Genomic DNA, 25,090 nt, shown 5'->3' on the forward strand with positions numbered 1-25,090 from the left:
GGCAGCGGGATGGAGATAAGCTGAAGTGACAGTAAACCACCAGGGCACAACGTGATTGGCTATGGCCTCGATGAAGGAAACTATATCTATCCTTTACTCAGTCTACCATCTCTGTCATGAGGCAATAACAGAGAGATTGAAATTAGTGGGAAATAATTTTTTTTTATATTAATATAATTTTTGGTCATATCGTCCCGGCCTTGTAGAACATTTAGAGAGTTTGGACATTCTTTCAAATGGTTCAGTTCTGCTCACAAGCATAAACCATAATGTCAGAATTATCAGCGTTCAGGTAAATACTCTTATTTGCCTTCTTGCTTAGATGAGAAGATGAATGCCACTCTCATATCTCTCTGTTAAATATAAAGCCAAGAGACCATTGGCCTAGCTAAAAGCACGAAGACTGGGGGGGGGGGGGGACAGTTGCCCTGACTCCATCCAAAGGCAACGAAACAAGCTTACCAGCACAAGACTTGTTAAATCTGTACCAAAACCAAAGTGTAAAAATGTCAAGTTGTTGTTTTAAGGGGTGTTATGTGCTGGACAGTGTCTTTTCCGAGGGCACTGACTCTCTCTCGAGTATCCGCTGGTTGCTTGGCAGCCTCGGGGTAACAACAACACTCCAGGATGTTAACCTCGACCAGCCAAGTAATAGTTATAGGCACAAAAAACACTGACATGAGTTCTATACCCCAGGGTTTTGTTTGGATTCAAAATCGAGAGACAACATCTTAACTGGTGCGCTTCAGAAGTGCGGATTTTGATATCGCTGTTAAACCCCCCCCCCAGGTCTTTATGCTAAGCTGCTCATGGCTGTAGCTTCATATTTAACAGTCATGCATAACAGTGGTATCAGTCTTCTCTTTCCACTATGGGCAGGAAAGAAAATTAACTTATTTTACATAGTGTGAAGTGTTTTTATTGCACTTAAACATATTGTGCTGGCAGTTGCCAAATAGAGACCATTAAGTTTTTACTCACCCCGCGAGTCATTGTTCCTGACTTTGTGTGCGTGTGTATGTGTGTGTGTGTGTGTGTGTGTGTGTGTGTGTGTAGGATCCTGTCGGGGAACCCTCTGCACTGCTCCTGTGAAAACATGTGGATCAAGCTGTGGTTAGGGGAGGAAGCAGACACTCAGGACCTACGCTGCATTGAGGAAGGAGGAGAACGCAAGCTGCTGTCCAGTCTGACGCTGCCTAACTGTGGTGAGGACACACACACACACGCACGCACACATGCACACGCACTGAAGCTGGAGAAGACATTTGAAGGTGTAGCAGAGTGGAAAGCAATAAAGCACCGGGTGGAAAACTGTAATTTGTCTTCTAGAGAAACTGTTCCATTCACATTTGTTTGAGTGTTCATGTGTACCATAGCTTGTGTGTGTGTGTGTTTATGCATAAATGTGTATGTATTTAGGTGCAGGTTTACTGCAAGACAAGTGTTCTGTCAGTCCATAGGGTGGTGTGGGGGATGATTGACTGTAGAAAGAGACATTTGCTATTAAAACCTATGAGAATACATGTGCAGAGATCATAGTTCATGCATTGAGAATAGCAAAGCAGTAATCACTAATATTAATGTTCCCACTGACAATTGAATTTCCACAGTGTGCATACTGTGCTTATTCTGCACAGCTCTGCTTAGCTTGTGTGTTGTAATTCCCAGAGGCTCAGTGCAGTGCAAAAAAAACTGCAACATCTCACACATGAACAAAAAAACAAATGACCAAAGGAATTAACTCATTTTTTATTCTATGTGGGATGTTTGTCAATGACAAGTTTAAAAAAAGTCAGAAAAGGTATCCCTCAAAAAACATGACACCATTAAGCGTGCTGCCTGGCCTGGAGTTAGCTCCTCTTTCAGGGGGAGGCGGAGGGGGGCGGAGGGAGGCGGAGGGAGGGGAGGGCGCTCTCTCTTACCTTGTCAAGGTAAAGCTCGGTGAGCCTTACTTGTGCAAGCTTTCTAAATGCACTTTTAAGATCTGTGGAGTGTTTCCCCTTGAAAAATGTTCCGCACATTTTATCACCTTCCACTACAAGACACTTGCTCTTATCTAAGACATATTCATCATGTATTCAAAGTAATCCCTAATGGGACCTGGTCGCTTTGTGCCAACTGTCACTGCTGCCATGATGCCAGCCGTGGTCGGACTGGCAACACATCACCGAGCGTGCGGAGCTTCTTGTGTCCACGATGGTGCTGCCAGCCGGTGTAAAACGGATACAGCTAAAAAAGAAATTGTACGATTTCATATCCACTCAAAATACTGGTATTACGTGGGAATTGATAAAGTTATAGTTTGGCAAACAACTAATACAGTTTCATTTACATACCGTTTTTTAATAGCCTTGTTTTGTTATTTCAGTAAAATTTGTACATCTATAGTTGGTTATTTCATTAACAATAATAACAGTTATGCACACAGAGCCCTGCTTTAATGGAGGGTTAACAAATATAGTTTGATTTCTGCTGAGAGTCACTGAAAGGCCACAGACACTGAGGAGTCTGACGTTGTCTGTGTCCTGAAGGGATTTTACTCATATGATGCATAGATTAGCTGCTAGACAGAGGACAGAGGGATGTGTGACATATTGAGTAGTGTGTGTGTGTGTGTGTGTGTGTGTGTGTGGCATGACAGGTTGCGTCGCCTTATAGACTGGTCTCAGTCATCTGCGACGTTTGCTTGTACCTGCAGAAAAGGTCATTGTGCGGGACATTATAGAAGCAGAAAGATGTAACACGAAGAGGAAACGTGTGATTGAACTCACAGATGACAACAGAGAGTCTCAGAAGATGCTGAGTGGAGAAAATTCCCTGCATGCATCTCAGTAAAATGAAGTGTTATAAAGACCATCTGCACCCTGTCGTATAACACCGGTGACCTGCTGCCACACAGCGGATTTCATTTCCTCTTTCTCTGAATCATTGTTTATCAGTTGACCAGGAAATAATTGTTCCAGGATTTACAGAAAGCTGAACCACTATACTAACCTGCAACAGATATAATGACATTACTGTAAGAATGGAAGGCATTTTATAAATATTTAATTGAAATAGATTGAGAAAGAAATATTGTTCTGAACTGTGCTGACCAATCCACAGCTCAGCACTTGGTTTGATTCCCGGTTCAGTCAGGGGTCTTTTTGTGTGAAGAGATGTTCCACAGTGCAAAGACATGCAGATCGGGGGGTAGGTTAATCAGGGACTCTAAATTGCCCGTAGGTTTGAAGGTGAGAATGAATGGTTGTGTGTCTCTGTATAGCCCCTTTCCCCTTGTCATACACTGGTGTCCAAGTTGCACCCCCCCCTTCGCCCAATATCAGCTGGGATTGGCTCCAGTCCCCCGTGGTATAGAGAATGGGGAATTGGAGAATGGTTTTAATCTGCAAAGAAGCAATATTTAGCATTCCCCAGAAAATACTTTGAAACTTAAAACTTCCATATTCTTGAAAGAGTTCCTGTCAAAGCGTCACCGTTTAGCATCAGCCTGACCAGCGAGCTGGCTGCCTCTCCACTTCAGACTTCCACAGACCACAAACCTTTTATGCACTTGCTTAAGAGAGTCTCTATCAAGCCTGGATGCATAAATGTCAGCGGTTAATTGATGTTTTATTCTTACCTTCTTTACTGCATATTGCATCTCCTGCATACATTTTTAATGAATCTATCTATTTTGGACGCTCTGCTATTAATAAACAGGGTCAGATTACAGCTTGACCTGTCTGTGAAAGTCTGAGTCCGTGCTGCGGAAAAATGTGTCCGAACACAGCCTGGATTTTTCTTTTGGTTTTCACGAGCACAGATCTGACGAGATGGACAATCAGTTTTAATATAGAGCTTGACCCAAGTAAACAAACCAAACTGGATTGTTCCATCCGTTCTGCAAATAAGTGCAGTCAAATCTAGTTTGTTCTTGTAAAGTGACATAAAACACCCACTTCATGTTTGATTTAAATTCATAAAAGACACAATAAAAGGAGTCAGAAAAGCTTTATGGGCCTTAATAGAAATTAAATCTAATTTCTGTCGCTAATAGGACAGAACATTTCTCTGCTGTTGACAGCCCAAATCATTTAGCCAGAAAATAGCTCTGGGCAGTTGGGACGCACAGGACACAAACAATAAGTTAGGCTGCAGGAAGCTAAGAATGTCATTGATAACTCCTATTGATCTGTCCCCTCTGCCTCCCCTCCACGGGGCCAGGTTATTTTGGGCATTAGCACAGTTCCAGCAGGGTCCGTGGAGAGGTGGTCAGGGGACCCCCTGGCAGTGTGACATATGAGGAGGAGGACATGGTGGGGCAGGGGTGCCAAATAATGCCCCAGGGTTAACAAAGATACTTCAAAAGACCTCTCAGTCTGGCCAGGCTGCAGGCCTCTGTCGTTTCTCTCTCTCTCTCTCTCTCTGGCTGTGCCTCCTCTTTATTACTCATTTTCCATCTGTCTGTGTCTTTCACGTGTGCGACTGCTCCTCTGTCTGTATGGCTGAACATTTCTGAGTGACATATGAGGGAGGCACAAAGGAGCGGAAGTACCCAGCGATGCCCTCGGGCTGATACTGAGCTCCCGGGCCACCCACATATGTCTCTCTCTCTCTGTGGACTGTTTACTGCTGCAGCTCCAGTCGAAAAAAAAAAAAAAGGGCTGGCACACACAGACGGTTCCCACTGCTGACAGATAGAAAACTCAACTAAAAAGTGCTGCTCTGATGCCACTGCAGTCCCATGCCTGTGCAACATGGAGAAAAACATAGTGAATCACTCAGCAGAAATGTAGGGGACGGAACAGCTGCAGGTGTAAAAAAAAAACTAAAAACCCAGTTGTGAAGAGGAGGATGAAAACAATAAAATACCTGATACAAACCCATAAACTCTCCACTTGGTTTAATCCCCTCTAATGACTCTCCCTTAACGTGTATGATTACTTGAGCTTACAAAGGTCAGGAAGTCACACTCACTACACTTCAAGCTTCTGTGGGTAAAAGTAGCTGCTAAATGCTCCGAGAGGGATAAATGTGAATCGGTGAAAGCAGCTGTCCTGAGAGAAGGTGCTTCTCTCGTTCATGTGCTGTGGAGATGGCAGCAGATGGATCACCAGGTCTCTCCTGGTCACAACACAGTACTGCAGCGCTCTGTCTTCATCTGTCTCCCCCTCTTTTCAGTTCATTTGTTGAATGTCTGTCTATTAGGCTCCTCTGCCCTTTGTCATCCCCCCTTTTCTGTCTGTATATTCGTGTAGCTTTTTCCTCCCTCCGTCTCTGATCTGGAGTCAGTACCAGCTGACATTAGGTGAGAGGCAGGGTACACTTTAGATCATCCGTCCATCACAGGGCCACCATACAGAGACAAACAACCATTCATACTCGCATTGACACCTTCAGGCATTGCAGAGTCTCCAATTAAACGTCTTCCAATCTGCATGTCTTTGGACTGTGAGAGGAAAGCGTAGTATCTGGAGAAAACCCACGCAGACATGGGGTAAAACATGCAAACTCCACAAAGAAAGGCTGTGTCCGAAGCCGGGATTCGAACCACGGACCTGTGAGGCGGCAGTGCTAACCACTGCTCCACCATGCCTTCTCCAGCCCTAATCAATTAAATTAAAATAAACAACAGGAGTGATTATAATAAACCTAAAACCATAAAATCAGTGGAGAGCATGTTCCTCCCCTAAGGTCCAACCGTCCTCTTTATGAAATCACATTTAAATTCACTAGATCCATTTTAGATCTATTTGGATCTGCTCCAAATTACACCCACTCATAAAAATCAGTCCCCTAAACATGATTTTATTTCATCAACCTATTTTGCTATGTTTAAAGAAAGAGAAAAAAAAGTGTGCACTTCAAAATTTTATAAAAAGTCATATTTATTATTAGTATTGTTATTGTTTAGTTTAGTAAGTGACTATTTTTTAAAGACTGTACTGAGAAGACGGGCACTTCAGGGGCAAATCAGATTTTAGGCTTGTGCCCCATGGCCCCGTCCCTGGATCCACGCCTGCCTGACGTGGTGTTAATTTGAACCATAATAGTTCAGAAATTAAATAATCTATAATGGATTTCAAAGATGCTCAGTGGTTCCCAACCCCCTTTATCTTCCTCCCGTTTCGTATTGTATTGTATTGACAGGCGTCACTGCGTTCAAACATTAGAACAATGGAGAGGAAAACTCAGGGACAGATTTGTGTTTGTGTGACTCATTTGCTTCTCTCCTGTTGTCATATTGGACAAAGATTTTTCCCACCTCTCGTGACAAATCCTGACTCTTGGTGGAAATGTATAATATGTCTATATTATACTATATATTATAATATATGTGAACACCTCTTTAAACACCACAATGGCCGTGCCTATTGTTGCCTGTCACAGGAGCAACAATGACACCTCCAGCAGCGACGCTGGAGGATGCTGTGGCGTATTGTGCCGAGGTTTCAATCCAGAGAGCAGTGGATGTTTTTTTCCTTTTTAGAAACGGGCTGTGAGCAGCTTTTCGGCGCCCATCCGTGGTACGTGCTCCTGGTGAATGGAGGCAATCTGGAATTAAGGAGCGTCAGGAACTGGTTTATGTTCTAATGACACGTAATCTTCACATATTCTTCGAGGTTTTATAAGGTGACGTTTACAGGGTTACAATTTAGCCCAATCCTCCACCTTTTTTTTTTAAATGCTTGAAATCTTAAAATAGATTAAAATAAGTATTAATTATTATAACATTTTTGAAAATACAAATAAGCTGCTGATGGTGAGCCCCACAAAAACCAAACGAACAGACAGGGTAACCTGATAGCTGATCATATCACATGGGCTCATGCGACATGAGCAGCAGGTGCCAGGTTTAATTTCCAGCAGAATGAACCATTTACTATGCCTCTCTCCTCTCTCATAGCATTTCCAAGGCCTCTTCTTCACTGTGTCTGTTCGTATTTAGGCACAAATGGCAAAAAAACTAAACTAATAAACAAAAGAAAAATAAATGAATAATAAAATAAATTGACATTTATTGGCTGAAATGAGGTTAGACATTCAAATGAAGCAATTACCATTACTTTCCATTCCATCCCATATTGTTTGTATAGCGTCTAAAAATCTATAAACAGATTCAACGTGTGAATGTACATGTATAGGCGAGGGACAAGAGTTCTGGTCAAACAGTATTGCTGCTTGTGTTTTGAGTAGAGAAATGTTCTTGTGTTCCTAGTTCGACTGTAGAGACAGAGACATTACAATACTGGAGAGAGAAACCCAACAGTTCCCACAATGAGCAGGCACTTGGCGAGAAATCTGAAATAAACTAATTAGCCCCAAGTACCTGTTGTAACGACCCTGGCTGACTACAACGAGTTTTACAGTCTAAATCTAAACTAAACTACCAAGTCTAAACTGAAAGACTAGTCAATTTAACTCCATCTCATATTTTGGTTGTACAAGTGCATCATTTTCAATTATCCCATGTAAAACAGTTCATACGGCCTAACCAGGACTGACTGGAAGAATGAATGAAATGAGGGGGGAACATACTTTTTTATTTCATGAGTTGTTTCTCACATAAATCACCCCCACCTCACCCTTCTATGGAGCTACATGGAAGCTGGAGTAAAAGCCGGCGTTGGCCTTTCAGTACAAATCTAGAGTGACACTTAAACCCAGGAGGCCCCGGGGCCAGGTTCTCTTTTTGAAGTGACTGTTTCTTGTTGGAAATTCAATCGATTGACTATAAAAGGGCACAAAAGGATCAGAAAGACACTTAAAAAGACGACAACGGCAATCAAAGTAATGACAATGAGATGCAAAGCAACTAAAAAAGACCCTAAAATGATGATAAAGAGCCACAAAATACCTACAAAAAGACACAAAATCATGTAAAATGAGGAGCAACTACACAGTATCCACAATGATTGTTGGAGGGGCTTTTACATGTCTGTGCCTACAGGGCTCCATGAATCCCAATCAATCCATATCCTTTAGAGATCTACATAAAGAGAGCAAGAGAAGAAGAGAGAATAGACAAGTACCAGATTATGAAATTGATTGTGGAAAATAGAAGTTCAAGAGCAAACCATATAAGACAGTCATTGTTTTAGATGGATCAGTTTACCTGAGCTCAGTCACTGTCATTAGTTTCTCCATCGTAAGATTTACCGTATTTGGTATGGATGAATGAATGTTCATTTTTTCAGATCCATGAATTATTCCCTGGTGAACTGGTAAAAATTTCAAAAACGCAAACTTGGAGGAAGTGAAAATAAATTCAATGAGTGCTTTCTTGGCTCATGTCACTACCCAAGTTTGGTGGAAATGCATTTTTTGTTTTACTAGTTTTTGCGTAATTCTGCTGACAAACAACCAAACCAACCAAACAACGTAACAACAAACAATCACACCCTTTGGAGATAGTACTCAGACATTTCTATCTTCTGTCAGTTCTAGTATACGTGAAATCAGCTACTGAGCCACATCGACTGCATTTTTGTTAAGTCAAACTTGATAAGATGATAAGATGCGATCTTTACTGAGCATTCCCCGTCTCTCTTGCCCCTGTTTTTTTCAAGCTCTATTTTCTCCCGACATTTTTGGACAGTTAATACAGTTAGATCCTCTGATTGTAGTATTTGTATTTCAAATGAAGACTTTCAGGTGGGGTAATTTTACCAGTTTATTTCAACCCCTGTAGGCTTTGTGTGTGTGTGTGTGTGTGTGTGTGTGTGTGTGTGTGTGTGTGTGTGTGTGTGTGTGTGTGTGTGTGTGTGTGTGTGTGTGTGTGTGTGTGTGTGTGTGTGTGTGTGTGTGTGTGTGTGTGTGTGCGGATGGCTGTAGTGGCAGAGGAAAACTGATTTACTGAGAGTCTGTTAAGATATGTGGCTCTGATATGGCAGCTGGCCGGCCATCGCTGAAACGACTGTTTTTTAGTGCGTCTTGCAGTGATTGAGAGGGTTGCCGTAGTGATAAGTGGGTTGCCCTGGTGATAAGCATTCTGCCGATGGACAGGACAAGTTGGGAGAGGAGGGGAGAAGGGGAAGGGAGAGGGTTCGATAAGAAATCTGTCCAGTTTTATCTGCAGTAGCTGTTGACACCTGTGTCTTCGCTTCTCCTGGTTTTTGTTCCCATTGCTCTCACCGTTATATCATTTTACTCTTTCCATCTGTCCTTTTTTTTGTATGATCTGGCCTTCTTCATTTTATCATCTCTTTTCTTCTTCTCTGCTTTATTCTCTCATCATTTTTGTTCCCCTTCCCCGCTGGTCCTCTTCTCTTCTCTTCTGTTCTTCCTCCTTTCTTCACCGATGATGTTATTAGACAGGGGGACAAGGGTGGCAAGACTCTGATTGAGTCTGATTGGTCATACTCAGGTCACCTCCTGGTCAGCATTGCATTGTGCGCGCGCACACACACACACACACACACACACACACACACACACACACACACACACAGTGTCTAGTGTCACCAGTGTCTTTGCTTTGACAGAGGCTTCAGACTCTGTCCAATCAATTTAGTACTTGCTCTGCTGAAGACATGCACTAGTAATCAGTGTAACCATCACTGTGTTTGAACTCTGCCTCTTTGTCTGACTGTTTGATTGGAGTGACTGTGCTTAAATGCAAGTGTGTTACTGTGTGTATGTGTGTTGGAGAGAGATTGAGTTTGAGGTCTCTCCTTGTGTGCATTTCTTTTCACTCGGTGGTAGTGGGTGTGTGTGTGTGTTCCTGCTCTTCCACTCTTATTGTCGAGGTTGTTACGTGCCCTGTGTTTTAACTGAAAGGACGAGAGTCGGCCATGAATCCTAAGTTTGCTTTCCTCCCCAACCCCCTCTCTCAATCCATCACTATATCCTCGTCTCTCTGTCTTCCTCATCCTCTTCCTCTTCGTCCCCACTCCCTGGTTGTATGTAGAGGTACCCATGGCAACCCTGAGTCCAGGCAAAGTGACAGTAATGGAGGGGGAGAACGTGCTGCTGTCCTGTACGACCTCCGGCGTGCCTTCACCTGAGCTGATATGGAACATGACAGTGGTCACCAGCTATATGGTAAGACTACACATGCACGTGCATGAAAATCCAGACTATGGTCCGGACCGCATGGTTCAAGTCATTTTCTTTGTGACATTGTTGACATTTGATCTGGTTAGTTTTGGATCCACATTGAACTAAAACAAATAGTCCATTAAGTGATTATTTAATCAAAAGGAAATACTTGATAACTGATTAATTGTCTCTGTCCTTTTTCAATTTAAGAGATTTGCCAGTTTCAACTTTTCAAAAGCTGAAGTTTTTATCATATACACCCAGTTGCCAGTTTATTCGGTAAACCTGGCTAAAACTAGTACAGCCTCATACAACAGCCCTTCAATAAATCCTGTATCCTGAAGGTTATAAGGTTCAGGAGTTGTTGAAGGGAATGTTTAGGGTGCTGTACTTTGAGGTTCTGTTGAATTTTATTTCACTTCCAGGTGTTTCTACTGTCTCCTCATTTGTATAAATACAGTGGACCAACAGGAGTCTCTGTGAAACGCTTCATGCTTATATGTAGGTTGTGTTTACACACTCAGATCGAGACATCGGGCCAGAGTTCAGGGCTGCGACTGTCCAACCTGTCGTCGCTGGATCACAACAGAAAGATCAGCTGCACGGCTGAGAACATTGTCGGAGAGAAGGAGTCCTCTGTGCTGCTGGATATACTTTGTAGGTTCACCCGGTGGCACAGTGCCCTAGTTGTATGTCGATGAATGTGTCAAAGCGTGTCTCTGTGTAGTAAAACAGAGAATCAAAAGCTGGAGAAGACGACTGTTCTTCTCATGTTTTAATCAGAGCTTTTGCATGCTGTTTTTTTCCTCTGGATTTCTCCCTTGCTTTATCTTGTTTTCTGTCTTCTGTCTTTCTCGGTTTGTGCTGTAATCTCTCCATTCTCTCCACTTCCTTCAGTTCCTCCCAAAATCAATAAGCTGGGGGATGCAATCCCAGACCATCACTGGTGCATCCCCTTCAGTGTGGCAGGTACGAGACCAATAATCCTTTCATTGTACTTTGCTGTTGTTTTCCTGTGATTTGACAAGGTCCGTCCCTAGATCTCACCAAATGTATTAATCACAGTAATGACTACATACACAAAGAATACTGACTAATGAAATCTGAGTTTTTATTTAGTCTCATCTTAAAACTTTTCCAGGAAACCCAGAGCCGCAGTTACAATGGTTTCTGGATGACAGGGCGGTGATGGAGGACCTCTACATAATGACCATGATCCATGACATCACAGAGCGGGAGTACCACGGCTGCCTGCAGCTGGACAGCCCTACACACCTCTACAACGGGAAGTACAGGCTGTTGGCTATAAATAAATATGGGTCAGACGAGAGGGAGGTGGAGGCCCACTTCATGCACGAGCCCTGGGATGGTGAGGACTTTTCACATTGTTTTGATCAAGACCAGCTACGTGCAGCATTAAATCTTTTTCTTTTTAAATCAATATTTAACTTTAATCAAAAAGTACAGAACTTGAAATCATTGATGACAGAAAATGAATTAGCAACTGTTTTTATTATCAGTTGAATCATTCTCAGGCTACATTCAAAGTATAAACTTCTCAGATGTGTGGATTTGCTTCTTCCTTTCTCGCACCTCATTGTTGATCCTCTGACTGTGACCTTGTCACTGTCTAACATTTCTATTTAGTAAATGTGAAGCGCTTTTATCTGTGTCTGAAGACTTTCACTTTTATAGATTTTTAAAGCGGCATGATGTTATTTCACATCTTCAATATGAACACAGAATTTATATATTTCCAAGATGTTCATATGTTAATTATGAAAGGTTAGTTGGTGGCATGAAAGCTGAAACGGGATTCCATATTGGCAAATTATTGCCATTATTGTTAGTTATCAGATGGACTGCTTTTTTATGAAAAGGAAGAAAGTCAGTTGTGTGCTGGTTAAAACCATGAATAGGCAAACATTTGGAGTATCTGCACATTGGAATAAAGTATCTAAATCGTTACTGGACTTACTCTTGAACTGGATATATTAGAAAAAATATAAGTATATATAAGACATAGCTGATCAAACTCACCATCAGCAGACTGAGAGGAAAAAGTGAAAGACAAACACTTCTGATTTCTAATATTTCTATAGAGCTTTAATCTACTGTGCAGGTACAATCTATGTGATATTTGACTAAAGGGAACGTTTTGATCAGATTTTATCTCTCTTTCTTTCTTTCTTGTCATGATGTGCAGGGACTGAGAAGGAGCCATATTATTATGGTGCGTAAAATAACTTTTCATAACTACAATTTTTTTTTAAATCGAACACGTCAGATTTAGTGTCAGTGTTTTTTCGAGACATATGTTTTAGAATGTTTAACATCTCATCAGTCTGTTGTGTCTGTGTCATCAGTATGTTTTTGTGAGGAGCATGTCAAGAATTTACTGTTGAATTCTTTTTATATGTTTAAAACCAATTTTTTCTTGTGTCTTTCTCCAAAACCTTCTCCTTCCTGCAGAAGTAACCACAGGTACTGGCCTTAACTGTGTCTTGTATTTACTCACTCCTAATCACAAGCATCACTGTTGTGTTTAACATAGTTATATTGATATGGACTAAAACCTGCCATAGTTACTGTTGCAATGCCTGTCAAATGTTCATATATCCAGGGAACATAAACAGTTTATCTCAATAACGGTGGCAGATTTACTATCAAACTCTTATTGATTATTGAAACAATGGGTCCATGATTGTCTTGAATACTGCAGCCTTGCTCTGCCTGGTTACAGTTACTAAGCTATGATTGTACAATTGCTGAAAATACCATAAAATACAAATACACTTTGCACTTACTTCACCGGCTGAGCAAGCTATTCAATATTACCAAAAGCAGATGACCAATGAATTATATATTATGCATATATTACACGAGTAGAACACTGACCTTCACTTGATCACACATCACTCCTTCAGTGGCTCTTCTCCTCTAATCGTCCCTCTCTCTCTCTTTCTCTCTCTCTCCCACACCTGCATAGAAGAGCCCCCTTTAGATCCACCTGAGGACAGAGTCGCTGTAAGTCCCGTCTCACTAGTGATTGCCTCTGTCAGTTGTTGACTTTGTCTGTCTGAAGTTACTGAATGAACACAACATAAAGATGCAGCAGTCGGCTACTTTAGAAAATCTGCCTCTCTTGGACAGAGATGCAAATACAGCTTGTGGCTTATAGCTTATGATTTCTGGTGTGTGGATTTTGGCTGTGGGAAGGTTCTGTAGGGTTCTAACTCCGCTTCTTCATGGTGCAGGTGTACGTGGTGGTGGGCATCGCCGCTGTAGCCTTCACTGGCTTCCTCCTCATGCTGGTTATTCTCAAGTTCGGAGGAAACTCCAAGTTTGGCATCAAAGGTAAGAATCCAGATTTTTATCTTAACGGCCTTCACCTTGTAGAAGAAGAGAACTTCAGGACGAATGCTGAATGATTGTCATTGATGTTTGGATGTTTGGATGTGTAGATCAAAGTCTCACATGGATAGATTCATGGATACAATTAAAACACAATCAACAGATTGGGCCCCAAACAACAAAATCAGAAACTGGAACCTGATATCACACCAGAACAGACACAAGTTTAAACACAGGGAAAAAATAAACGTTATTGATATTTTTTAATGCTGATAAACTATAAAGCTGCTCACTTATAATCACTTGAGCAACACTTATGTAACATGATGCAGATTTTTAATCGACTATTTTACCTTTTTGATGGCGTATTCTGATACATATTATAAAAACTACAAATTGCACCTTTAACTTCATTATGTAAAATACATGTTCACTTCCTTGACAAACATTTGCTGATGTATTTTTTCTAATTGTTGCTGGAGTGACCTTCACTTTTAGCCTTGAGCATATATATTAACATTGTCCTCATGATGGTTATTTAAGATCAGCAGTTGATCATCTTGAGGCTAAAATCTGAGTCCAGATAAGAAAAGCTTTGTGTGTGATGTTCAGATTATTCCAGGACTTGATTGGGTTATTCAGACCGCCACGTACCCATGAATCCATCCAGTTCAGGTGGAGACAGCTGCTGTGTGACGGAGGTTAATTTGGTCTCTGTACTGCTGGTGAATAACACGCATGTCGACTTAACCGAGCTGCTCTCGTCTTTTACATGTTGACGTGTAACTACTGTGGTCGTCATTACTGAAACGACCCCACCCACCCCCCCACCCAACACACACAAGCACACACACACACACGCACACACACACACACACACACACACACACACACACACACACACACACACACACACGCACACACACACACAGCATTCATCTCGTTTGCCCCAGTTTTCAACACATAGTGTGACTTCTGCCATAGCTACAGTGTAACTAATCTTATTTAGCCTTTTAATTGATTTAACTGACTCACTAGAACAGATTTGTGTTTTGCTTGTCTTGACATGTAGCTGATCATTTCTCATTCTTTGTGAACTAACGATAACCCTTCTGACCTACACTCTGTACATACAGTACATAACCGTGTTCATGCAGTTTTTTGGGGGGGAATATAGATGTATTCAATGTGCAGCCAAAGAACTGTGAGCTGACAGACTTTTGTATAATTTCCACTGGCTTATTTTTCATGTTGAAAAAAAATGTCTGTGTGACAATTCATATGATGGGTACTTTCCATTCAGTTCACTTTAGTTTGGTTGAAAGGGAATAATAATGTATTCTTGATAAGTAATAAGTAACTCAAAATTCAACCTTCTGGGGAAGTCATATCGTGCCGTTTAAAGATACAGTTGTTTCAGGAATAAATAACTTCCCTTGGCACCGTTTGAGAAATTAGCATTTGATGCAGTGAATGTCCACATTTGATATTCAAATGACCAAAGAAAAAAGTGAATGCAAATGTCGACACAAACTCAATAAATGTGTGTTTGCAAGAGTGTGTGTATATTTATGTGTGTGACACTAGGTCGCATCACTGAGGTGCAGTGTTTTGGCAGTGATTGATTCATGGCCCCTCAGAGACGAGGAGTGAAAGACAGATGCAGCAGCTAGTATATTCATTTTGTTGTGAGGACCATTTTGAGCATCATGGAGTGAGGACATTTGGCCGTTCCTCACTCTGGGCTGTTTGAGGGTCAAGACTTGCCTTTAGGGTTCAGGTTAGAAATGGGTTTAGGTTAGGGTTAGGTATATAAGTAACTGCATAACCTCCTAACTGGTGATGAGGAATCTTGCCATCATTGTGAGTTCCCAACACACGACTGACTGGAGATGGGGTAATCACAAACTACACGATCTTGCAACAGGAGAAAACCCTAACTGGTGCCCAAACTGCGTTTAATCATGAAAACACGCCAGAAGAGGCACATTGCATCTGGTGATCCTCCTGCTCTTCTGTGTCATTCATCTCAAAGAATGAGCTGGAAGAGGTGAAACGCTCCAGTGGACATCATACTTATTAAGAATAGAGAGCGGCTCAGACTGGATTTTTTTGTTCGAACCCGTCCAAGCCCGAGAGAAAACTAATTGAGCCTGACCTGAACCTGAAGCTGCACTGACTTTGTGTTACCCTTTACCTCACGCACATGTTTATTGCTTGATTAACATGTGCAATGAAAGAAATCAAGGGCACCTCACCGCTACATGTACCTTCACCCTATCCTTACGGTAAGGGGCAAGTAAAGGCATTATGTCCTCACTAAAGTAGAGGTACAAGAATGCGTGTGTGTCTTCTTTCTCTATTGGAGGTGAGTGAGGTTGCTCTAAAGAAAATTATTTATGTATATATATATATGTATGTTTCCTTGTCTCCCCACTCTTGCACATGTATGCACTTGTGTTTGTGTGTAGGATGTTAGATCATATTACTGTTTTGCCCTCCTGATCGCCGCCCCCCCCCCCCTGAGTCTTCCTCCTCCACTCTTTCCACTGACAACTTCTCTCCCCATGCTTCACATACATCCAGATGTATGTGCCCTGCAGCGTGTTGACACTGGGGCGAGTGTGTTGAGAGATACTGAGACCCAGTGGTATCAGTGTGAACGGCAGAGTCAGAGGAAAAGTTGGAGGGCCGCGAGTTAACCAGAGCGGCAACAGTTATAATACCAGCTGTTTGCCTCTAACGTCTGCATTTATGCAACACCGGACCAATGACCAAAGTCCATCTGAACAGAAATGTAACCGCAGATGGCAGCACGCTATCAGTGCTAATCTAAACCGAGCAGCACTTTGTCATGACAACACTTGTTTTCTAAATCATAAACATCCCTACAGACAGACACACACACACACACACACACACACACACACACACACACACACACACACACACGATCACAGGAAGTGCTGATGGTGAGGATAGACTTGTGTGCAGAAAGTGTGAAGAGAGCGCGTCAGGCCTTCTGCCATATTGGTCAGGTGTGCATGAGAGAGTCAGCCGGATACAGATGCTGCAATTCAACTCTATCTGACAATTGAGTCAAAAGATGTAGCTCATGCTTTACATTATTTATACTGACCCCCACCCCCCCTCATCAATAACACATGGGCAGCGTTTGGTACGGGTTCCCTCTACCACCACTATCTCCTCGCTGATTCTTGTCACACAAATATAGGATGGCTATTATATACACTGCCTGCAGTTGTGTGTGACCTTGGGTTGGCACAAGTTGGTAAATAAATGGAATTAAATGTAAGATAATAGTCACATTTTAGTTTTTGGCAGACCAAAGGGCAAGGTGTGGTGAATCTAAATGAAAACAGGCTTACAGTCTAGGTGGCAGACAGGCAAACTATAAAGATCCAAACTAGAAAAAAATCCCCAAAAAGCAAAAGAATAAACCAGGAAACAGTGGGAAGCAAAACTGAAGCGCAAAGAATATCCAGGGATGTGGACCAACAAACCGATAGAGGAGAGTGGGGAGCTCAGAGACTGTAAACACAAAGGAGGGGGAGCAATAGGACATAGGTGCAGCCAATCACAAAGGAGGGAAACTATAGACAAAGACAGGTAGTAAAGTAAGAGATGTTTCAAAGTAAAACAGGAAACAATAAACTCAAAGGGCGAATCCAAAAAGCCAAATATATAAAACCATAGTCCAAACACAAGAAGAAGTCCACACATGGCTGGATCTGCCCCCCTGGATCCGAATCAACACCAAAATTGAATGGGTTCTTCCCTGATCCATACCACATCTGTCCACCAGGTTTGGGGGAAATCCATAGAGTTGTTTTTGTATAATTTTGCTCACAAATTTACCAACGAACAAACAGACCGGGGTGGAAACATAACCTCCTTGACATCAGTGGAAAATAATTTAGCAAGAGAAATGCGCACATACACGTCTAGTCTGTCACACACAAACAAAAAAGCGCCCACATTTTTTCAGCTGCATGGAAAATGAAAAATGATTCAGAGGGCCTGAGAAATTGAGAAAGAATGAAAGCATGGAAGCTGAAATAGGTCTGTTCGAAAGCCTAACAGGTTCCACAAAATTACACATAACGACCCTCCCAAAGTGACTGCAGACTCCTGAGAGGGAAAACACATCTGACAAATGCAGTGCAGTGAGGGGAGGACGCAGCAGCATCTGTATGTGACCGCAAAGCACCTGTAAGAAAGGGGAGGCGCGAATATAAAGCTGAGAGCGAGGAGGACGTGTCAAGACAGGATTAAGAAAAGAGGGATTGAAGGTGAAACAGTAAATGTGAAGTGGGGAGAGAGAGCGAGAGAGAGCGAGAGAGAGCGAGAGAGAGCGAGAGAGAGAGGATAAGAGAGGGTGAATGCTAAAATTGACATTTTGCAAGAACTGAGAGAGAGAGAGGGAGAGAGAGACAGACAGACAGACAAAGATTTCAGAGAAAGCTGAAGTTAAAAAAGCGAGATAGAGGAAGAGGAAAAGAAAAAGTGAGACAAAGTGTCCTCTCTTGTCCACTTATCAATGATTCATCATTAGTGCAGGTTTCAGTTTTCTCCTTGTTTGGTGGAGTTGCACGCCTCCTTCTCTCCTTCTCTCTCTCTCTCGCTCACATGCATACACAGCTCCTCGCTGCTGATCGATCGATACGACACCCTCAAGGTCAGCAGCGCTCCACTCTGAGGCACTACTGAGCATGCTCAACATTTCTTCTTCTTCAGCACCGTCCTTAGAGCCACGACGCTCACATGCTTGATGTCTTCTTTCAGCTCGCACTAAGCGTGTGTTTGACTTCAGTATTAAGCCTCAACAATATCACACAACAAATACCCGCCGCGTATTTTCAGGCAATCGTAAACAAGACGGACATTTTAAAAGGTCAACCGGGTGGGATGTTTGAATAACGTCTGCCACATTAAAGCCGCTGTGCATTTTACTTGGACATTTCTTTCACAACTGCAACAAGTGGTTTGCAGGTCAGTGGGTGAACGGCCTAAAGCTCTTACTACTCTGAGTCACTTTAGCGCTGCATTGAGACCAAAGATACCTGAACTACCAGGGTGGTTTATGCTAAATCATTATGGACCTGACGAGCTGGGTGCAAAGAGCATGGACAGCTCAGTGGAGCAGCTCTTGCAGCTACACTGAAGAATAGTAACAGTAACGTATTTGTACTTGTCCCCTACAATCTGTGTCCTTAATATATTAATAGATTTAAGTTAACGGCGAATGTAATAAGCATTGCCTCTTCAATTTTTAAGATTTAACTATGAACCCATACTGTGCCTTATGTTCACTAAATGCTCGATTAGGCTCTAGTCCCATGTGACCCTGGGGCAAAGATGGAAGGATAGATGGAAAGAAAAGAAGGCGTCCTGGTGCTGTTTATTATTCCATTTTGTGTCCTGACACAGACGGAAGAGTTTTGTTTGTTTGCTGGTTCCAACGTTTAGCGCTGGAGGGAGAAATGTCTAAACGCCTGTGGCAGATCCTGAGGGCAGTGATTGTTTGAAGTGCTCAGAAAATGGAAACGGCTTTTTTCCAAAGTGAAATGTTGCCTGAAGATCTTGTCTGTGTACTTTGGTGACGGCAGCTTTTCTTTACACAAAGCACTTCATAAGTGATTGTTTTGACTTCTTCTTACCTTGACCTCTGGTGTGTGTACGCCCCTGGAACTGGACAGATATTAGAAATTCAGGTTTCAATTTAAAAAGAGGTTTGATAGTTTGCAAAAAGGTGCAAGATCTTCATTTTCCTGATGTCAAGTGCTAGAATTGCTGAGACTTTAACCATTCTTCACCTGATTGGACAGACATGCCACTAACAATGTTTAGATTACAACGTGCAACATACGGTGTAAACACTGGAATTATGATGAAACCTTTTGTATAAATGCTGTACCAGTACAGTATGTACCAATTCTTGTATGTAGTTATTGGGAAATAAGTGGGGTAACAATTCGGGATGTCACAAAGAAGTTATACCCCATTTACATCAGAATTAGCAGGTATATCCAGGTTTTTAAAAAGGGTAAACCCGCTAAAAAAGGAGATTCCCATTGCTTCTCTGTTTTAACCAGATAAATCATGTTCTATGTCCTGAAAGCACCAGAAACTGAGAAGCTACCTCACCTCTCAGTCACATTGTTTTATTTTACACGATACAACAAAAAGAAATTGCAGGTTCATGTTTCAATGCGTGTTATGACATTTCGCCAAAAACAAGGTGCAGAGTCAGCATCTAGAAAGCCAAAATAAAGAAGAGGAAATTATTACATTCACCAAGGAGTCATGTCTCTATCACTACTGATCGGAGCCAGAACCTTGTCTACTGCAGAATCATTCGACACGGGTGTGAATGCCAATTGTATCCAATCCCATTCTAGACAAAAAACAGATGTTAGTTGTTTTTTGACCAGTTGAAAAGGGGCTTTATGCTGATGTTATTTTAATTTACCTACTGGCGATCTACTAATTTTGAGGTTGTTTGAATGTTGTACTTTTTCTCTGTATTTCTCAGTCATGTCCAACTATCGGTTCGTGCTGTACTGGTACAGCATTGGTACAAAAGATTGCACCATAGATTCAAAGCAATTACGCCGTACATTGTGGGCTGTAATTTAAAGTGTTTCCCAATTTACTTAAGGCTGTCGAACTGGGAAAAATGTGGCAGCGGTTTCGCACATGTTACACTTCTGCAGAAATTGGTTTCTAACTAAACTGACTATAGAACCTACACAAAAATAGTCAATAGCAACATTTGATGATCATCTAAACGGCTCCCCATGATTTTAAGAGGATATGAAAGCACCCATGTGTGGAATCAGACAACCCAAAGCCTTGATGGTCTATTTTGAAAAGGTCAAGTGTTTGTGGACAGAGAACTGTTGGTGAATTGGCAGTGACCATCAGTTGGTCTCTGTCAGGGAGTTTATTGTGGGGCTGCACATAATTTCCTGTCTTGTATTGGTCAGTCTGACCTTTGCTAACAGTCAGAGAGGGGAAAATGAGATTGTTGAGACTGGGAGTGCAGTTTGGGAACAGGACATTATGTATATGTCCAGTTTGTGCAGGGCTCAGCTGAAATAATCACAGTGCAGCTGAGGATTTAGAATACGTTTCCATTTTGAAATATGAGTTTTTATAAAATTTGATTAGTCTCCACTTCAGACAGAAAGCACTTTACAATGTTCAATATGACCTTATTTGTTTTTCCCGCTGACGGCCCATCTGCATATCAAGGAACAAAAATGGACTTTAAATGCGTATGAGGAAAGCTGGGGGTCATAAACTCTCACACAGCACATGCACTCTTTACATACTGATCCATATATTTAGGACACTGAAGACACCAAAGTCTGGGATTGAAGGTTTTCTGGCGGCAGCTGTAATTTTATTAATGGAAATAATTTGTTTATGTTATTTTCAGATGTTACTCTGCTCCTAAGCACAGATCCAACTAGAAAGAGTGGTTTGACCTTCATGTAATAACTGGATAAACATCTCCATATGCTATAAAATAAGGGCTTTGATTGTTGGAAAGTATTTTATTAAAAAAACATTAGTAGGGCCATTACTCAGTTGTATCCAGGTATTTTATTAGCAGCACTGCAAAGGTAATATCATCTGTGCCATTGTTTCTATTAAAAACACTTGAACTCAGTGATCTGCCAGACCAAGACAATGATGTCATCAGTAACAGCAGAAAACAGTAGAAAATAGGGGAACACCTTTGTAACTGTAACTGTGTCAAATAATTAAAGGTGCAGTGTGAATATGTGGATTAATATTGCAACCAACTCTATGTATGTAAGTAAAAATGCAACGGCTTGTTCTGTCCATTCTGGGCTAATGTCGAAACACGGAGATGGAACATGGTGGAAAGAGGACCTGCTCCTGATGTAGATATAAAGAGCTCATTCTAATGTAATATAATCTTTATCTATAAAATCTATTATATGAATATTAAACCAAAGAACTAAAGATTTCCATGAGACCTTTATGTGAGTGACAGTGTACATTTTTTCATGATGACCTGTAGATGAAGTGATTTGATTTAATGGTAATGTAAGTAATTGGCATATTGTTATAAGATAGATGAGTAAAATAAGATAATAAGATAGATATCTATAAATTAAAATGTTGGAAAATCAAATTAATTGAATGTTCAAATATCCAAAAGCAGTGTTGCAATAATTACTCTGTAAAAGTCATAATACTACAGTATGAAGTACCAAATTATTTAGAACTACGCATTCTTACCGATTCACCAAAAGTAATTGTAACCATGCAGCTATTAAATTTAAAAAATATATATAATTACATTATAATATTTGAGACATTAACACCTTAATAGTTCATCACTATTTACTGTAATATTGCCATTTAAATTGGGGCCGATATATATAATTACAAAGGGAAAGATTTTCATACTGCGTGATATTGCATCTGAATCCGCATATACAAACTAGAGCTTTAGTCTTGACAGGTATAGCAGTCGTAGGAAAGCCCCTTAAAACTGTACTTTCCCACCACTGTCACATTGTTGCTGCCTTCAGACCGATTCTTAGTGCTGTTGTAAGGAAAGAAAAGGAAGCGTTAATTTGTTGTGTTCTTTCTGGTAACGTAAATTGTACCTCTTTGCGTGAGGAGGTTATCAAGTCACTGCTCAAGTCAAAAGGCAGAAGTGTAGTTACAAGTCATCTTTTTGTATTCAGGCAACTTGAATCCAAAGTCATCAGCTACATGTCGTCAGATTAGAGAGCGTTGTCGTGCGAGACCGTTTGTGTGTGTGTCAACATTTACTCCGTGTAGCCTGTGGTGTACGTCGTGCCAGCGGGATGTTTTTCCTCGTACAGTATGATTATGTGCGTCGTTCACGTCCTCAGTGGTCCCTCAGTAAATGTCAGTGCTTTCAGGGAGTGTGTACATGTTGCATCAATGTGGCGTTTTCTTGGCAGTACAGTGGATGTGGGTCTATGTTAATGAGGCTTACAGCTATCGATCAGCACCTAGTCCTGCTGCATTCAGGCAGATACCCGAGACACACACACACACACACACACACACACACACACACACACACACACACACACACACACACACACACACACACACACACACACACACTCAGAGATACACAAGTGAAGTTTTCCGAAATATGTATGAGAGTTGGTTAAGATGTCAATATGATTTACGGTGTCTGCCTGCTTTTGTGTTGTATTTCTGTGCATGTGTGCAGCCTTTACTACAGAGCAGAGAGAGAGGGTGAGAAAGAGAGAGAGGGGGGGGGGGGGGTGAGCGATTGGAAACAGCACTACAACAGATAGAGGCTTATTGATGGATTAATTGATTGTTGGCCTGTCCAGACTGTGCCAGGATGCCTCAGTCTTCTTGGCACTGTCTTCCCATCACTGCCTAATGCTAAGGTCAGCAGCTCGGTTCTGCAGCATGTGTGTGTGTAGGGGAGATGGGGAATAGTGGGGGGGGGAAATGAGTGACAGGGTAAAAGGAGGAGTGCGATAGATGGAGAGAGAATAAAATACAAAGAATCAATGCTAGGGAGGAGAGAGAAGATGAAAGTAAGCCCTCAGTTTTGTCTTGTGTGTGTCTGACAGGCAGGCCGTCAATCACGGTTGTTTTTTTGTGTTGCCTCATGTTCGTACCTGTTATGTCTCACAGTCTTAATTTGCAGAACAGCCTCGTTCTCAGACTCTTTACATTGTTACCTAGAAGCTTCAGAGTCTGTGTGCTGCTTCCTGACGGCTGTTTTTATGTTTTTGGAGGTTTCACTCGATGGTCCACAGCCAACTACGATTTTGCTGAGCTGTTTTTCATAAGCCGACTCAGCCAAACAAGAAGCAGGGAACAAAACAACCGACGTATTTCCTGAAAACCTGCAGATTAAACCAACAGATGTGTCCAATGCAGTCAAAATAATGATTAACTGCATGTTTTCATGTGAGTGTCAAAAACCCCCCTGACCATTTCAGTAGCTGTTGTATGATTTCCAGTAAATCAGCCGTACGTGTTATTTGGTCAGTTTCCCAGTTTACCCCCTGGTCGTGTCCTAGTACCCCATGTCATGTCCCAGTACACCTGGTCGTGTCCCAGTACCCCTGGTCGTGTCCCAGTACCCCTGGTCGTGGTTTGGCTGATTGGATCACAATCCCACCACAATGCGTCTATTGTGCATTTACACCTGTAGCCTCTGGTCAAACACTATCGGATTACAATCCAATGTCTCCAGTGATATTTTTAAAGTGTCTGAGTGATAGGATTACTGCAAGGTCATTGTTTCTGACATCATATATCAGCCACAACCAAGCAAATACAGAAATCAAATGTATGTGCAAATTGGAAATTTAGTAATGATGATGTAGTAATATCAATATATAGTGAAGTCCAAGTTATGTCTTTTTGTATCATTTTTATTAATAAAGGATTAAAATATGAAATTCAGTACAAAATTTCAGTGGAAGAAGAGGATAATATTTGGGCAGTGTGCGCGAACAAAGGGAGAAAATGTGTTTGTGTGTGTGTGTGTGTGTGTGTGTGTGTGTGTGTGTGTGTGTGTGTGTGTGTGTGTGTGTGTGTGTGTGTGTGTGTGTGTGTGTATTTTGGAAGTGGAGAGGGACGATAATGGGAAGATGATTATGTGTGAAAAAACAGGGTAAATCTTGGTTTGTGAAAATTGGAGAGAAAGATCAACAAATGAATGCGACAGACTGAAAGAAAATGTGACAAGTAGAAAGAAAGCCTTCAGTTTGTGTGTGTCTGTGTGTCTGACAGAGACGGAGCGTACGAAACAGAAGACGACAGCAGACAGTCCTGGTTGTTTTTCTTCATGCACAGACACACGCTCATGTTTCCTTTGCGGAACAACTGAACGCTTCCCATACGCCAGCACACACTGTTCGTTAGCAGCAGCAGAGAACAGCCAGTTGGATTTATTACTGTTTCCTGACGTCCGGTCCATGGTGCAGAGCCAAGACCTGAGATTCTGCTGAGCTGTCCAGGGTTTTTCTTCGCTGACATAAGACAACACAGAAAATATTCACAACCCAGCAAGACGCAGCCTGAAGCTGACGTGCCGAGAAAAACAAATGTGTGTCCTAAGAAAACGCTGATTAGACACACAGAAGGTTCACAGACGGAAGTCAAAGAGCGTGTTTGTGTGTGGCTGAAATCATTTTTTCATACAAATGCTTTTTAAGAACCCCATGTTGAAATCAGCCTGAGCCATTACAGACGGGTTTTTTTTTACTTTACAATTTCAAATCAATTAATTCGTCCATTTCTTTACTTTATAACCTGATGATTAATCAAAGAGACCTAGTCAGTTCAAATATTTGAAAAACCACAAATTTTACCTAAATTATAAACTTAAAAATTAAAACTCACTTTGAAGTCATTTAATTTCACTTCTGTGTCAACTACTTATAGTTTTGACAAATGGTCTGTGGTTGCCTGTTAAATGTTTGTGTGTGTTTTGGTGTGTGTTTGTGTGTGTCTGTGTGTGTGTGTGTGTGTGTGTGTGTGGAAAGTAGAAAGAGGCAAAATAGTAACAGTGAGTTTGTGATGAGAGATACCGAGAGAAAATGTGTGTGTGTGTGTGCACACTTGTCAGAAGGTCTACAGCGTGACATGGTTGACTTCCGTTGCCCGTTGCATGCTG

The 25,090-nt window shown here is 41.6% G+C and overlaps 1 protein-coding gene across 5 annotated transcripts in view; it reads left to right on the forward strand.

Moving 5' to 3' along the window:
• ntrk2a (neurotrophic tyrosine kinase, receptor, type 2a) overlaps positions 1-25,090 on the forward strand; it is a 78,183-nt gene that overhangs the window by 6,227 nt on the left and 46,866 nt on the right. For 2 of the 5 annotated variants that reach the window (XM_034595126.1, XM_034595128.1), the window contains exons 5-13: positions 1,057-1,205; positions 9,893-10,026; positions 10,548-10,680; positions 10,921-10,992; positions 11,165-11,392; positions 12,230-12,256; positions 12,496-12,507; positions 13,013-13,050; positions 13,281-13,380. In XM_034595126.1, coding sequence (XP_034451017.1) covers positions 1,057-1,205; positions 9,893-10,026; positions 10,548-10,680; positions 10,921-10,992; positions 11,165-11,392; positions 12,230-12,256; positions 12,496-12,507; positions 13,013-13,050; positions 13,281-13,380 — 893 coding nt within the window. The remainder of the gene's footprint in view (positions 1-1,056; positions 1,206-9,892; positions 10,027-10,547; positions 10,681-10,920; positions 10,993-11,164; positions 11,393-12,229; positions 12,257-12,495; positions 12,508-13,012; positions 13,051-13,280; positions 13,381-25,090) is intronic. The other 3 variants (XM_034595127.1, XM_034595129.1, XM_034595130.1) reach the window with 3 other exon arrangements.

The sequence above is a fragment of the Hippoglossus hippoglossus genome, chromosome 9 (genome assembly GCF_009819705.1).
Source record: "Hippoglossus hippoglossus isolate fHipHip1 chromosome 9, fHipHip1.pri, whole genome shotgun sequence".
Taxonomy (NCBI): domain Eukaryota; kingdom Metazoa; phylum Chordata; class Actinopteri; order Pleuronectiformes; family Pleuronectidae; genus Hippoglossus; species Hippoglossus hippoglossus.